Below are 15976 nucleotides of genomic sequence, written 5' to 3' on the forward strand. Positions count from 1 at the left end.
ATCAGGACTGACTGCAGGATTCTGCAATAGCACTATTGTATTTTTCATTAACATTTGTAATTTCAAGAGGAAGAAAATAGGCCTTTGAGTTTAAAGGTTGTCTGAGTTTGTAAGCATTTTGGAACTGGGCCTTTCTGTATCTTTTGTAGAGCAATACGCATAACACATACAATAAAAATAAATAATAATGGGTCCAAACTTGTAAGGTGATAACACACTGAACTGTGCAGAAGGGGTAATCAGCTCCACCAGTCTCAGAGTTCATGATGCTTCTCTAGCAAATTGGAGAAGATGCTATGCAACTTCTAAGATCATGATCAACAGTAGAAATACTAACCTTGCTTTGAAAATTAAAAGCAAGTCATGGTGAATTTCTGTACAGCTGGGAATACCAGGGTGCAGTTTACAACATTCATTTGTATCCCTGGCAGTTGGAGATATAAACCCAATAATTCACCCCCAGCCTCCTAGCTAAGCTATAATTCAGGGTGCTTGTGTTTTTTTTCAGTAGCTGGTTTTCCTGCCTGTACTGTTGAGGAGTTGAGTTGATTGACAAAGTTTGAAATATTGATAACATTTTTCATTTAAATGTTTATCTTTGATTTAAAAAATTATATCAATTTTTTTGAGAAAAGATGTGTTTTGTTTTTTAACCACCTTTCACAGGAAGTGCTTTACTTTTTTAAAATTTAGCTCTTATTTTTGCTGAGTTTTTGCTCACTCCTGAAATCTTTTTGACAGACCACTTTTCTTTCTCACTCATTTTCTTCTGACAGAGAAATATAAAACACAGTCTCACCCTCCAAACATCAAAAAGCCTAAGATTTCTTCTGTTCTTCTTCATATGTAGAAGAGGGCTGAGCTACTGGGCTGGCTTAGCACTCATGCATATTGCAGTAGAGCAATATGTTGGGAAAATTTGGCATCTCAGAATCAGAAGAGTTAAATACAATGTTTATTCATTATTATTTTACTACTTTCAGGCCAAGAAGTCAACATCAAGAAGTTTTAGTGAAAATTAATAATTGATGGTTAAAACCTATTCTCTAACACAAGCATATGCTATATCACACAACTAGTAAAATCAAAAACAGCACTTTTCTGTTCACGATCTAAAAAACAATGAAAAGAGTTTATATACACAGCAAAAGCTGATATAATAGAAGGAAGCTATTGAGCTGAAAGAAACAATTTTGAACAGCTTACTCTATGTGAATGCCAAAAATAAATTAGCTTACCTGTGGGGTTTTTTCATGTTCCTTTAAATTGGATGTTACGTATCCCAGAGCTTTAGACCGCTCTTTGTAGAGTCTGATAGCCTGATCCATAGGAACTCTTAACCTGACCCAGTAATCCACTGTGCCATAGTTTGGGATATTTCCTCCAGTTCCTATAGAATACATATTTTATTATATGTAATATTACATACCAAAAACTTCATTACATAAACATTTCAGTAACAAAGCCAAACACTAAAAAGTTAGGAAATGCCAGAATTAAGGTTGTCTGTGCAAAATTAATTCTACCCTTTTGTGAATATGTATATGGTCTGTCAGCACTGCATCAGGAGTCTATGGCAGAACCAAGAACAGAACCCAGCTCTCCTGCAGACAAGTACAGTGCCTTAAAAATATAAATAAAAGAGAACATCCTTTTTCCTTCTTGTTCATCCTGTGCACTGAATAAGGCAAAGGTCCTTCATAGAACAAATAACAAGCGATCATGTGTATATGCATATGATAGTTTTTAGTTATAGTTATATATATGGGTTAGCTAACAGAGTCTTGCAGATGTCTGTCCTGGATCCAGTACTATTCAATATTTTCATTAACGACTTGGATAATGGAGTGGAGAAAGTGCTTGCAATATTTGCAGATAACACCAAGCTGGGAGGGATTGCAAGCACCTTAGAGATCAGGATTAGAATTCAAAATGCCCCTGACAAATTGGAAAATTGGTCTGAAATCAACAAGACGAAATTCAATACAGACAAGTGCAAAGTACTACACTAAGGAAGGAAAAATGAAATGCACAACTACAAAATAGGGGGAAAACTGGCTAGGTGATAGTACGGCAGAAATGGATCTGGGGGTTATAGTGGATCACAAATTGAATCTGAGCCAACCATGTGAAGCAGTTGTGAAAACAGGTAATATCATTCTGGGGTGTATTAGCAGGAATGTTGTATTTAAGATACAGGAGATAACTGTTCTGCTTTACTCAACACTGATGAGGCTGGAGAATCATGTCCAGTTTTGGGCACCACATTTTCAGAAAGATGTGAACAAACTGAAGAGAGCAACAAAAGTGATAAAAGGTTTAGAAAACTTGACCTATGAGGAAAGGTTAAAGAACTGGGTATGTTTAGTCTTGAAAAATGAATACTGAGGAGGGATTTGATAACAGTCTTCTATTTGTTAAGGATATTTTAAAGATTATAAAATTATAAGCAACTGAAAACACATAATAGAAAGTTTGCAGTGTTTCTGTAGCCATCTTGGTCCCAGGATATTAGAGAGTTATGGTGGGTGAGGCAATATCTTTTATTGGACCAATTTCTGTGGTGAAAGAGACAAGTTTATGAGCTCCACAGAACTTGAGAACTTGAGAGACCTCGACCTTGAGTTAGACAGTCTTAACTGACCTGTGTTAGGCAGTCTTAACTATAGGTGGAGCTATCAGCCTATAGTGTCTCAGTAAACCAGGTATTTGACACCTTGGAAAGGGGTGGGCAGGACTGAGTGGCACTTAAAAAAAAAAAAAAAAAAAAAAAAAAAAAATCCAACTCAGATTCAAATGGAAATTGTTAAAATAACTGCACTAAAATGCCATAGTGATGGAAAAATGCCATTTTGGAGCATTTAATGACATATATCTCGTGTGTTATGAAAATTTGACATTTCCATCCAAAGCAATGAAAGAGAACCTATCCATTCTTGAAATGTTCAAACATAAATGTTGACATTTATGTAATAAATAACAAGTACAAACATCTGTATCTTTTTGATGGCTCATTACTATTTTATTATATGGTGACCTCCAATCTACTGACCTGAATTACAACCATTTTTTCCTTTCTCTACTGATACAGGAAGCGGTTTATTTAATTATGACTATTTGGTTATTTATAAAGCACTGATGTTTAGCAACATTACAATGTAGGGCTTGTATTGCATTTAAATTGCATTCAATACTAATACATGTACAGTGTAGGCTTGGGCAGTGGAAAATGGAAAGGCAAAATTGACAATAAAAGGTGCACTGTATGTAAAGATGAAACAATCTGGAGATACTAGGTGATATCCTGTCCTCAGTGAAGTAACGACACAAAACAGGGTAGGCAAAGCCTCCAATTTGAGGAATCTCTACTACACATGTTAAACCAAATTTTAAAATATAAGAAACACTACAAAATACAATGGCACCACTGAAATAATGGGAGTTTTATAATGGACTTCAGTGGAGCCAGTATTTCACCTCCAGAACCATTAGTAATCTTTGGATATGGAAGAAATATTTATATAACTTTAATTGTATATAAGTCTAATGATTAATGGTTATTTAAAATGCTTACTGTACAATGAAAAAACTGTCAACTGTGCATAATTTTTTATATCTTATATATTCACTTTAGACGCCTAAAAGGATTTAAATATTACTATAGTGATATAATTCTATATAGTTTATTGTTCTGCTTACTATTATTTTTGCTCATATTTCTATACAATAAAAAGTTAATATTAGTTCTCGATTTCTTTATATCTGTACAAGCACATTAATTCATAAGTACCTTTCACAAGTCAGGTACACTTAGGGCTTCTGTGTTTTTGGAGTTTATTAATTTAATTTTTCAGAGTTTACTTCTAGCAATTTTTGAGTTTTATGCAGATGTCCAAAATCAGAGGTTTTTAGTGCTTTCTAATTGTGTATACCGTAATGAGCTATCTTATTGAAATATTCCCTAGTGTGCTTCAACATCGGTTAAAGCGCACAAGGGAACCGTTAGTGTGCATCAGCAGGGTTTACACAGACAAATTAATGCAGAACATGTTATTGCTCTTTAGAAGTCACACCCCATAGTCTGCCTTACTGCTCCATGTAGACAAGCCTTTAAACATAAGTAACCACTTCCAGTGTTTTCTTTTTCCTCTCTTTCTCTTTAAGAAAAAAAACAACAAAAAATTGGAGTTTTTAAATGTTAAAATGTAAAATCAGAAGCTCTAGGTAAGCAGGATCGAAAGAGTCAACACATTATTTCTTGAAAGGATAGTCCATTCTTGCTAATTTAATTCATCCACATTGTCTCTAATTTACTTCATGGTCAGACACCACTACATTATCATCACTGCTATATGTACCTTAAATGTTCATTCCATCATGGGCAAAATTGATCCCTTCACAGCCTACTCACAACTGCCAAAGGAATCAATCTGAAATGTACATTCACATCTAAGAGCAGAATTTGTCCTGGTATATGCAAATATTTCTTTTTTTTTTTTTAAAGTTGTAAAACATGACTTCAGTGCTATATAAACATGCAGTGTTATAACTGTCAGTTATAATATCACACATAATACACTTTGAAATGTTACTTACCAACTAAAATTGTTGTACAATAGATCCTGTCGTTATTTTCCAAGATTTCATGGAACCTCAGCTGACATGCAGCGGCTGTTTCATAATCTGTGCCAAAGGCACGATGAACCTCAAGAGTGATAGTGCTTTTCTGTATGTATTGCAAAAAGAAGTCATCAACCCGCACAAGATACTGTGAAGTGAAATTATAGGATGGATTAAGACCATGTACTACTGGGGTTGTCTGTAGTTCAAATTCATAGAACGCATAGGTACAGAAAGTTGCAGGTTCCTGATCACCAAAAGAATGCACAGCTTCAGTAGAAAATATCACTTTGCTGATGTGAATTTCAAACAGGTTCTCTCCTCTTTCTAAGTGGACAGTTTCATCAAATTCATCTACCGGATCCTCTGGCAGGATTTCTGGTCTGAATTTGTACTGTTTGGTACCATAGGCAATATCCTTCAGTTGAGCTACAATAAAATAACATTAAATTTAGATGAGTGTGAAAACCTTTTTCTTGTCATCAACAAATGTTGCAATAGATCTTGATTAAATGACTGAATACAAAGAAAATAAAAGTTAATTCAACAATGCTAAAAATGCTATTTTTTCAAACATTTCAGTGCTCCAAATCTGTACAATTGCTTCTAGTATCAAATGATTCACAAGTTTTAAATATGGAACCTGATGCTCATATAAGTCACACTCGTATAAATAAGGAATAACTCCACTGAAGTCAATGGAGATACACTGGTTTTACACCATAGTTTCAGGCCACTGGAGTTAATAATGGATTGCAAGGGAGTTATGAACAAGAATGCAGTAGCCTTAAAATGAAACTTTTTTTTTAAAAAGGGAGCAGTAAACTAAAACCATACCAGAGATTTAAACTACAGTACATATTTTTACAGAACTGATTGAGATTAATAACAGAGAGAGTTCCTTATGGAATGCATGGGGTATAAATACCTCCGCCAGTGCAAATAGTGGGTTAGTGCCTCAACCCTCCTGATCTATTGTCTTCCTGTTCTCATCTTGGTTCTGTTCAGGTAAGTCCATCCCCCTTGCTCCTACCTTCTAAACAAATATAGCTGGGACCCTTAAAAGAGCCTCAACCCCTTTTTCCTGCTGACCAGACAAAGAGCCATTGCATTCAGGTGTGATGAGCACATTTTTTGCAGTTGAAGTAGACAAATAAGTATTCAAAAATAAGTTTTATTTTTTGGGGAAAGAGAAAATAATAAAAACAAGGTCCAAGTTACCATAATATTCTTCAATACAGGGGATACATTTTTATCAAACATAAAAAGAATTGAGCCATTATTAAAATTCTTATTACATTAGTCCTTATTAGTTATTCCATTTTTATTTTTACATGCAAAATCATATTTTAAATTAAAAAAAAGCTGGCTTCATTCAACTGAGGAGTAATATGTGAATTAGTGGAAAAAATATAATGAGTTTTGAAAACTTAAAAGAAGGTTAAATATTAGGAAATAACCGTCATTTCAAATGTAAACTTGAAAATAGAAAAATTAAACAACTGGGCCTAATTTAATATTTTAACTAACAATAAGATCAGAAAGTTGGAGTATTACTGTTTCTATTGCAAGATAAACCAAAGATGTTAAAAATTATTTATGTATAACATTTTCTGATACTTCAGACCTTTCTAATAAGGCAAATATGTGAACGTATTGCTCTTAAAACCTTTCCAGTTTTGCCTTTATGCATAAAGTGACATCCATATTTGGAGCACAACACTATATTTTTTGTGATAAATATTGCAAATACTATAGTTGCATTATTTAGTTGTCTTTCAGAATTGCAAGTGTTTAAGGAGGACCACTGTTCTACATAGTATGCTATATATGGGGAGGAAGGGGTTAAATTCAGTGTTTTCTATTCATTACTATACTGCGGTATATGGCAGCTATATTAGGCACTGATTTCTGAGTTTTTAGTGGCACTCACTATAATAAGAAATCGAGTGTACAATTTTGATACATTTCCAATACACTGTATAATAAAACATCACAAATTATTTAAAGTTCTATTCTTATTCTGGAATAGCTGCTTGATAGACAGCTACTGTTTACTGGTTTTGTTTCTTTGGCTGCTGTTATTATTTTTAACTCTGAAGTCAACAGGTCACTATACAGACAAAGGGGTCTGTGCTAGTGGATCACAATACTAGAAGTTGCCTTTGTTCTAGCTTTAGGAACAAAAAGATCCTATGAGAATGATATTCAGATTACTAACAGTTTTAAAAATAGTAATTGTTTAAATCCTAATAATTTCTGACAGATTAGCTATATCAAATTGGACCAAAAAATGGATTTAAAAGGTACCTTCTAATTTTCGGATGCGTGCAGCCCTAATGTCAAGAAGATGGACATACTGTTCCAGTTTTAACTCATAATCTTGCTGTAAATCCTCCATCTTCTGTGTCACTGCTTCAACTTCAGTCTGAAAAAATATTTATGCAGTAAAGAGTATATTCTGATAATTTATCATATCTGGGAAAAAGTGTCATTTACTTTTATTGTAAATGACTTCTGGCTGAATTAAACGATATTATATTATTGATAGAAATAGTCTAAAATTATATACAAGGACAGATGTCAACTGTTGAAATTGAAGAATTAATTTTTGTGAAAACTGGACAGCTCAGGGGACTGATCATAGAATATATATGAGGTGAATTTAAATAAAAAATGTTAAAAAATCAATATTTACTGCTCCAAGTATCTATAGTAAGAATAGCATCTCCCCATGCTTAGCAAAGCAGAGATTGTGGTAGTGACCACAGACTAGCAAATATTGACTTTTTAAGTGCACTTGTTCTAAGGCTCCTAGATCACCTCGACTCAGCCCAGATTGGTAGGGACAGAGCTGTTACCAATTTTGTAAAAATTATGTCATGGTTTTAGAGTGGTCACTATGTCTTTGGCACACACCATGGAGTTACAATGATGGCTAGCATAAAAAATGCATTTAAATTCAAGATTGAATCCATATTTTGAGATTGCAAAAATAGCAACAATTTCCAATTAATTAACACAATGATCTGTTCTAATTGCAATAAGAAATAGACTCAGGCCTTGTCTACACCAAGGGGTAATGCACCCTATAGGGGTCTGATTTCTAAAGCGCACTTATATGTGGTGTATTATATGGTTCATGTAGACCCTGATCGTTTGGCTCTACAGGTTCCCTAATGTGCTTTAACACTGCTTTGTGTAGACAAGCCTCATTTTTGAACCATAGTGATTAGCTATTATTTCTGTTTAATGCTGCTAATGTTTTATTTTAAATTTTTATGGGTTTAGAATGACATTTATTATGTGATGAGCTAGCACAAGGTCTGTAGTATTATAGCAGAGATGAGTGTGTGAGAGGAGGTACAAACAGAGCAACTGATTGGGCCAGGAGCTCGGCTTTGCCTGTATACCTCAAATCAGAACTCATATATGGTCACAAATAGGATAGTAGTCAAGGAATGAGCTAGCAAAGGAAGCTTACAACTATGTGGATCCTGTGAACTAAACCCAACACTGCAGATGCTAACAAACTACACTGCCTCTGGCTATGGAACGTGGATTTCATCCACTCTCACCCCTGAATTTCATCTTATTGGCCAATATTTATCACAATGGGAAATCTCCCAATGGCCTCAAATATATCAGTTCTTAGCTCTTTATGCTGAAAACTTTCTGAATTCACAGGTCTTAATCATTACTTCAAATTTCTTTATAGAGAAAAAGGTAAAGATGCTGCTAATACTAGCATTTTGTTATAGGTTATTTTCCACTATAAACAGAGTTTAGTACCTGATAATCTTTGTTAATTTTATGCTGCACAATTAACATATTCCGTGTCTTTTCAAGTTCTTGCACTGTTTCTGCATGTGTTGCTTGAAGCTCCCGCATGGCGTGTTCCAAGTCTTTATGGATGTCATCTTCTATTTTCTCTAAAAATGTAAGGTCCCCATTCTGCTGCTGTTTGCGAACCTATAACAAAAAGATTATTTGTTTTATTATTGGAGAACAATTTTGCAATAGAATTTGGTGTTTGCTTGCATGGTTTAATCTGCTGTGAACAAGACACAAGGACTTTTCTACACTGACTGGGAAATTCGGCAGTAATTGACAAGAGATACGCAAGTTACATAGAGTAGCTTGCATAACTCCCATTGACTTCCTAATTTCTACTTACCGCGGTGTCTTCACTTTGCTGCGTCGACGGGAAATGCCTTCCCATTGACGCAGTATTACTCATCCTAGCAGCGTCGATTTCCAGGTCAATTGAGCGGGTCTCCACTTCTGCTCAATTGATCCTGGTGAATTGATCCGGTGGCGCCGACTGTGCACCGTCAATATAGACATAGCCTAAGACACAGTATATTCAGTCTTATTCTGACAACAAAATAAAAAACTATAGGACTAATCCTGTGAGTTTCCAAGTGCCCCTGCCATAGCATGGGAGAAGAAATAGATCAGCACCTCTCAAGACTGTGCACTATCCTATATTTCACTGTCTATCTGGAACCAATTACATCACACATACCTAGAAGAAATCAAATCTCTCTTCATCAGCTGAAATTAATGACAATGACTTGATGACTTAGCATTAAGAACTGAAAGATAATATATGCTCTTTCTAAAAATATGTAAATATTTTTGTAATACTTGAAGAATCATCCATAGTTATATTTATAGAAAAGCCACAGATAACTTTACAATTGTCCTTCACGTGGCTCAAAGCTGTACATTTTAACAAAGCGATTAAAAAGACTTGATACAAAGGAGCTGAAAACTTTTGCCAAGTTGAAGAGACCCAATCAATTAATGCAACTGACTACAAATTAAGGCAAGATTTAAAAAAATATTAGTGTCTAAAGTTCAGCTCCTAAATACTTATTTAGGCTCTAATTCTTAAATTAGATCCTGCGTCAACACAGAGCTGTTATTAACTTTAAAAGAAGTGCACCCACACACACCATGGCAGGACTGGGATCCTATGCAGCTACATATGACAGCTTCTCCGGCCCTGTGCAGCTTCTCCATTTGTACTGAACATTCAAAGCCCATTAAACTCCTGGGTACTTGGCACTTTTGAAAATCAAGACAACTTTCATAAGTGCCTAAATACAAATTTAAGACTCTAATGTTCAACATCCATTTTTTAAAATTTTTGTGTAAACCTGCTTTTCCAAAATTGGTCTCTGATTCTTTACAGTATGAGAAATCTGATCCACACGTTATGATCTCATTATGATGTCATCCATCATAAGAATGCACTGCCAACACTGACACCTCCTTCTACTCCTAAACCACTACCAAAACAGAAAGTTACTAAAAATCTTGTATAAAACCTACCCAAAGAGTGTTTTGGTTCCATTAGGGTCTAGGCCAGTGCTACTGATTTTACATAGAAGGAGCTCAGATACAACTGTTATGGGCACTAGTATAAACCCAAAAATACAATCAATCATTCAGATAATCCCAATTTAATTTGTGATTTTGATCTGATATCATTTGGATGATTACAGTTCTGAAAATGATGATGTAATCTGTGTAAATTTAATCAGATGAACTGCTGTTTTTCAGTTCTGCATTATTACTGGTTCATCCAAAATAGTCAGACTAATGAAAATACAGAGAGTCCTGTCAAGTTTAGCAAAAAGGGTCGCACTCTGAACAATATTTTATTTTAGATAAATTTCTAATTATGTTATTTACTTTATTTATCTTTCTTTATTCTTTAGAACTAATGACATCTGAAAGGTTTGCTTTTCTACTCTGAAGGCACAATCATGCAGGGGTATATTTAACACCTCTTTTATTCAACATATATATATATATATATATATATATGTATATATATATATATATATGGGCTATCATAGGCAGGTTAGTGAGGAGACATGGGTTGGAATATATTCTCAAGTATGGCTTATCTGAGTAGCTCTTTTTATTGTGGGGGCTGAATCACATACGAGTTAATACAGAGTTATTATTCTTGTGTTGTTTTGTTGTTTTCTATGTTTTAAAAAAAATGGTACGACCCCTGAAATCCAGGTCAAGTGCTCCTTCTCCCCCTTTTGTATTTTAAATAAAGCAAATTTGTATGCATAAAGAGAAGAGTTTTAGTTAGAAGAATTCATTGGCTTTTCAACTAAGATCATAACACTTTACACTGCCTCAGCCACTGACACCAAAGTTTTCAGTACTAGTGGAATATTAATACTTTTTCTATTTCAGTCTTTTAAAAAAGTTTAAAATAGCGATTTTTTCTTGTTTGGGGATTTTTTGATTTTAGAAATGGTATTTATCTTAAAGACTCCAAGATGTATCATATTTAATATAAAAATATGAATATTTTAAAAGAAAAAAATCAACAAAAGGATTTGCCTGAACACTGGAAACCCAATCTTTTCCATTCATTTCTTCTTTTTCACTTCATTTCAGTCTATTAAAAATGAGAGAATTACAAACTATGTGCAAGAGAAAAATACATTTTTTTCTGGTTCTTTTATAAATAAGCAAGGAACAGGTGTTCAGGCACCAGAGAGCATCTTTTTATCATGCTTTCAGAGCTTAACATTTTAGTTTGGAGTGTACTTCCATTGCCTGCAAAATTAGTAAGCAAAAAGTTGTTTTTGATCAGCACTGTAATAGGGTAGTACAATAAATAAACAAACAGAGCAACATTTTCCACTGAAATAAAAAAAAAGTTTTAAAAGCAAGCGTCTGCAGACGTGGCCTAATTCACTTTTGATGTTATAATGAAATATGTACATAGCCTAAATTAAATTTCATCCTGCCATCTTTTCCTCTCTCCCTTCTGCTTTCCTGTAACTGAAAAGTGACATATGCACATGTACAAACAAGAAGCATTAGCTGCTAAAAGATGCACAAATGACTCACCTCTTAAAGACACAGTCATTGTGCACTATAGAGGACACACAAAAGTCATCACAGAGTTAAAAGGTAGCATAGGATAGATCAAAGTGTGATCAATTTCTGTAAGTTACCTTTATAAGCATGAGGGCTTCACTGAGTTCTGCCATTTCAATATCACTCTCCTGAAACAGAAATAGTCAATAAAAGAGTGTTATCAGATGTGAATGAATAATGGAGAGATACATTCAGAATAACATGGTGCATTCCCACTAAACATGACACTTTTCCTGATATCATGAATAAATAAACTCCATCATACTTCTGCATTCTTTTGGTTTTGCTTTTAAGAGTACTTGCACTATGCATAAAACATAGAAAGCCTTTTTTGGTAATTTTTTAAAGAAAAAAAAGTTCACCTTCGTGAAAAACTTCATGCGATTTTTCAGTTCATCTAACTGTTGCTTGTGTTCCAGATAACGCAATTGCAGTTCTTTGTTCTCTTGGGTCAGCTTCTCATTTTGGTCTTATTAAACAAAAAACAAAAGCAGAAACACCACACTCCATTTAATCCAATATAACAGAAAGTTATGATAATGATTTTCAAATTTACCTCTATATAATAAATGTATTTTTAAATATTTGTCCCCAATCCCCTGTAGGTTGAACACTCTTACTTTTTGACCTGATAGTAGGAATTAATTATATGGAGGGTTGTATTATTGTCATTAAAGCTCAACTCACCACATTAAAAAAAAATTAATTTAAAAAGAAGCATCTTTCAATACAGGGAAACCTTGAACATCATCACACTAAGTATTTTCAACCATTTTAGTGTAATATCCTTAGTCAACCATTAACTCATCTGGGATGAGGTGTAAAGATTTCCCAAAATTATCCACTAACATGCAATTAAATCCATATAAATCGCTAGCAAGCTTGAATAGGAATTTTGTGTCAAAGGATGAAAGTAAAGATTTCAGTATTAGGCCAAATGATTTATATCAATTTTGTTCTAAAAGTGCAACTTTTCTAATATAGACTAGACCTAAATTTAAACCTCTTCCAAATTACTGAGGTTCCTGAGAGACAGATATAGAAAATGTCTATCACTCTCTTTGGTTTATCGCAATGTTTTCTGTAATTTGACCTGTCTATCTACAGAAGGTATCAAAATTATAATCCCACACCATTTACTGTTAAATAATACATTAATTTTCTAGGGTAGAGATACACAATTAACTTGATATGCAAGCATTAGCCTTTGCAGTTCCCATTTGTACTAATTGGAGTTGATCGGATAAAACACTATACATATTTAGTTGAGAGTATATCTTCCTCCTTTCAAGAAAACAGTCTCGGAAACCCTCTTAATTCTAGGATTTTTTCTGTTGACCCTCACATGCTGCACAGTTTATCTATATTTACAGAGTTGCTTTTTTTAGTTCTGAGGACTAAGCTCAGCAGATAGCTGAGATTCTAGTTTTGAAGGTTTCAAATACCGGCATTAAACTAATTTTTTTTTCTGTATTTATATGACACAATCACTAAACTTAAAGGAAAATCATTAGCTAAGTCAACTTTCCTATACCCAGCAGTCTCAACTGATATGCCTTTTAACACAAAATAGCCAAACATACTAGAGCTCCTGATATCTACAGGAACACTGCCACATGCTTTGTAAAAACACACAGGGCTGTGGACAGGCCAAATGGCAGGACTGCAAACTGCAAGTGGGATCAGTTGAATATACATCTGAGGCTTTGATGTATTGTTACATGGAAATGTTTCTCCTTTAAGTTGAGGGCAACATACCAGTTGCCAGGATCCAGGAAGGGGATCATAGAAGTCAGAGTGGCCACGCAAAATTTTCTTTGCTTTAGATACTTATTGAGTTTCTTCAGGTAAAGTATTGATCTGAAATCTCCTTTGCTTTTGAGATTAGCAAGTAGCAAGAATAAAACCCCTTTCCTCTGTGAAAAAGGAGGAAGTTCTTCTATGGCTCCCAAGAGGAAGAGAGATTGTATCTCCTGAAGGAGAACTACTTCCTCATGAGATCAGTCCTTGAAAAAGGACAGAGAAGAGAAGCAGAAATAAACTGAAGAGTATATCCCAATTCCACCATGATTAAAATACTCTGAAGCCTGTCATTAATCTGCTGTGAAAAAGCATTGGTACCTCAAAAGGGAGATTCTGAATGGTTTGTTGGACCTCCTGAAGAAGATCCGATAACTATCTATGCATCCTAATGGCAGATGCCACAGCTTTGGCAGTAGAATCTGCAGCACCCAAAGCAGCCTGAAGACAGGTCTGCGCCACCATCTTTCCCTCATCTGCCACAGCAAGAAACACTTGCCTGGCCTTCTCCAGTAACTTGTCCATAAATTTTAAAATGTTGTCCCAGATGGAGAAATCATAATGCTCCAGCACTTCTTTGGGATTAGCAACCTTTAGGTGTAGACATGCTGTTAAATACATTTTCCACCCAAAAAGATTAAGCTTCTTTGCATTTTTTGACTTTGCAGTAAATGACTGTTGACTAGGGCACACTCCCTCATTAGCATCTGAGACCACCAAAGACCCCGGAAGGGGTGTAAAAATCTTCAAACCCACACAAGGGAACATAATACCTCTGCTCAGTCCTTTTAGAGCTGTAAGAGGTGTGGAAGACAGTTGGCCACAACCCTTCAGTGGGCTCCAAAATTGCCTCATTTATGGATAACACCACTTGAGAAGGCCCCACAGATTTCAAAGTATCAATCAATTTGCGTGAGCTCTCCTGAACTACTTCAAACTTGTATATCTAGGGAAGAAGTCATTCTCTTCAGAAGGTCCTGTTGGGCCCTGCACTTATCTGGTGGAGGTGAGGAACCACCTGACACTACTGGCTCATCTGATGATGAGGTGGAGGAACCCACGGCTGGCTGAGGTAAAACCTCCCCCAATTCCTCCAAAGTGGATTCGCTGGAGCATAATGGTCATGTTCAGTTCCAACCTTGGTACAAGGAGTGGCTTCTTGCAGCTTTCAACAGGCAGGATTGTGACACCTACTGGAACATGTAGAGGGAGGAGGATGCAAAGACAATCTGGAGGCAAGTGGAAACCCCCAAGGGTTCCAATATGGCCATTTGTATGGTCCTAGAGCCTAATTTCTTCCAGACCAAAGGTCTCTAGTGGTTGGCTAATGTGGAGCTTCCACTGGATACCAGGTTGAAAAACCATTAGAGAGGAGTGATAGCTAATGTGATGTGGCTGACACACATACGAACTAACTTCTGACTCTGACTCTCAACCTGATTCATCTGCCAGAGGATGTTCTGAATGCCAAGACTATAACGGGGTTCAAAAAAGAATTAGGTAAAGTTAATGGGTGATAGGTCCATCAATGACTATTAGCCAGATGGCAGGGATTGTTGTTTGCCAGAAGCTGGGAATGGGCAATGGGATAGATCACTTGATGAATCCCTGTTCTGTTCATTCCCTCTGAAGCACTTGGCATTGGCCACTGTCGGAAGACAGGACATGGGCTAGATGGGCCATTGGTCTGACCCAGCATGGCCATTCTTATGTTCTTATGACCAATGAGGTGCAGAACCTTTCAGTGCCAGAGACTGCTGTCAGGACTTCAGAGAGGACAGCATTGGCAAAATCATAGCTGATTTGCCTCTTGACATTTCCATATGAGATTGTCTAGAGGTGCCCTTGATACTGGGTGCTGTACTCTGGTAGTTGGCAAATCTACATGAGCGTTCATTGGTACTCGGTGCGATATTTCATGAACTGCTGGTGAAGCCGGTACCAAGAGACTCAGCAGACTGCATGCCTCAGCATATGCCTCAGGAGTTGATAGCACCATTATAGTCTCTTGCTCCTGAGTCAAAGGTGACAGCAGTATCGAACTGGAGGGTGCCACAAGGTTGGTCTCCATGGCCAGTAATAGCACTTGACCCCACCGGAGATGCTATTTGCAATGGGGAATGCCTTTGCATAGAATGCACTCTACCTCCATCTCATCTTGTTTGCTGGACTTTGGTGCCGGAGACCTTGATCTCCTGGATGCTGAGTCCCTCAGTGCTGTTTCCTGGTGCCTTTTATTTGGTACCAGAGAAGGAGATTGGTGTTGAGACTCTGCAAAGACATGGGAAGTGCTCCTAACTGAAGCAGACATGCTCAATGCGTGCACCAAACCGGGGGGCTCCAAGGGTGGGCATAGGGTTGCCTCCATAAGAAAGTACTTTAGCTTAACTTCCCTGTCCCTTTTAGTTCTGGGCTTAAAGTCCCCGCAGATTTGGCACATGTCCCTAATATGAGCTTCTCCTAGGCACTTCAGGCACCTGGAGTACAGGTCACTAACTGGCACTGGTTTCTTGCTTCCATTGCAAGGCTTGAAGCTCAGAGACCGAGGCAAGCCCCAGTACCAGACACCAGTACCCAAATGGTGGGAACTGAAGAGTATACTAAGTATGCCAGCAAAAAGAAACCAACTAGTAAA

At 36.2% G+C, this 15976-nt stretch overlaps 1 protein-coding gene across 10 annotated transcripts in view; it reads right to left on the minus strand.

Annotated features, from left to right (window-relative positions):
- The window catches only part of RPGRIP1L (RPGRIP1 like), a 146250-nt gene that overhangs the window by 74135 nt on the left and 56139 nt on the right, over positions 1–15976 (minus strand). For 8 of the 10 annotated variants that reach the window (XR_010920359.1, XR_010920358.1, XM_067551131.1 and 5 more), the window contains exons 11-16: positions 11904–12010; positions 11619–11669; positions 8413–8592; positions 6931–7048; positions 4597–5049; positions 1239–1390 (exon numbers count right to left, since the gene is read on the minus strand). Coding sequence is in view for 7 of the 10 variants with exons in the window: in XM_067551131.1 (XP_067407232.1) it covers positions 1239–1390; positions 4597–5049; positions 6931–7048; positions 8413–8592; positions 11619–11669; positions 11904–12010 (1061 nt within the window). In the remaining 3 variants the exon portion in view is untranslated. Of the gene's footprint in view, positions 1–1238; positions 1391–4596; positions 5050–6930; positions 7049–8412; positions 8593–11618; positions 11670–11903; positions 12011–15976 lie in introns of those variants that run through there. The other 2 variants (XM_067551192.1, XR_010920363.1) reach the window with 2 other exon arrangements.

This window comes from Emydura macquarii, unplaced genomic scaffold (assembly GCF_026122565.2).
Source record: "Emydura macquarii macquarii isolate MOO-44397 ecotype Brisbane River unplaced genomic scaffold, CSIRO-AGI_Emac_v2 contig_295, whole genome shotgun sequence".
Lineage (NCBI taxonomy): Eukaryota > Metazoa > Chordata > Testudines > Chelidae > Emydura > Emydura macquarii.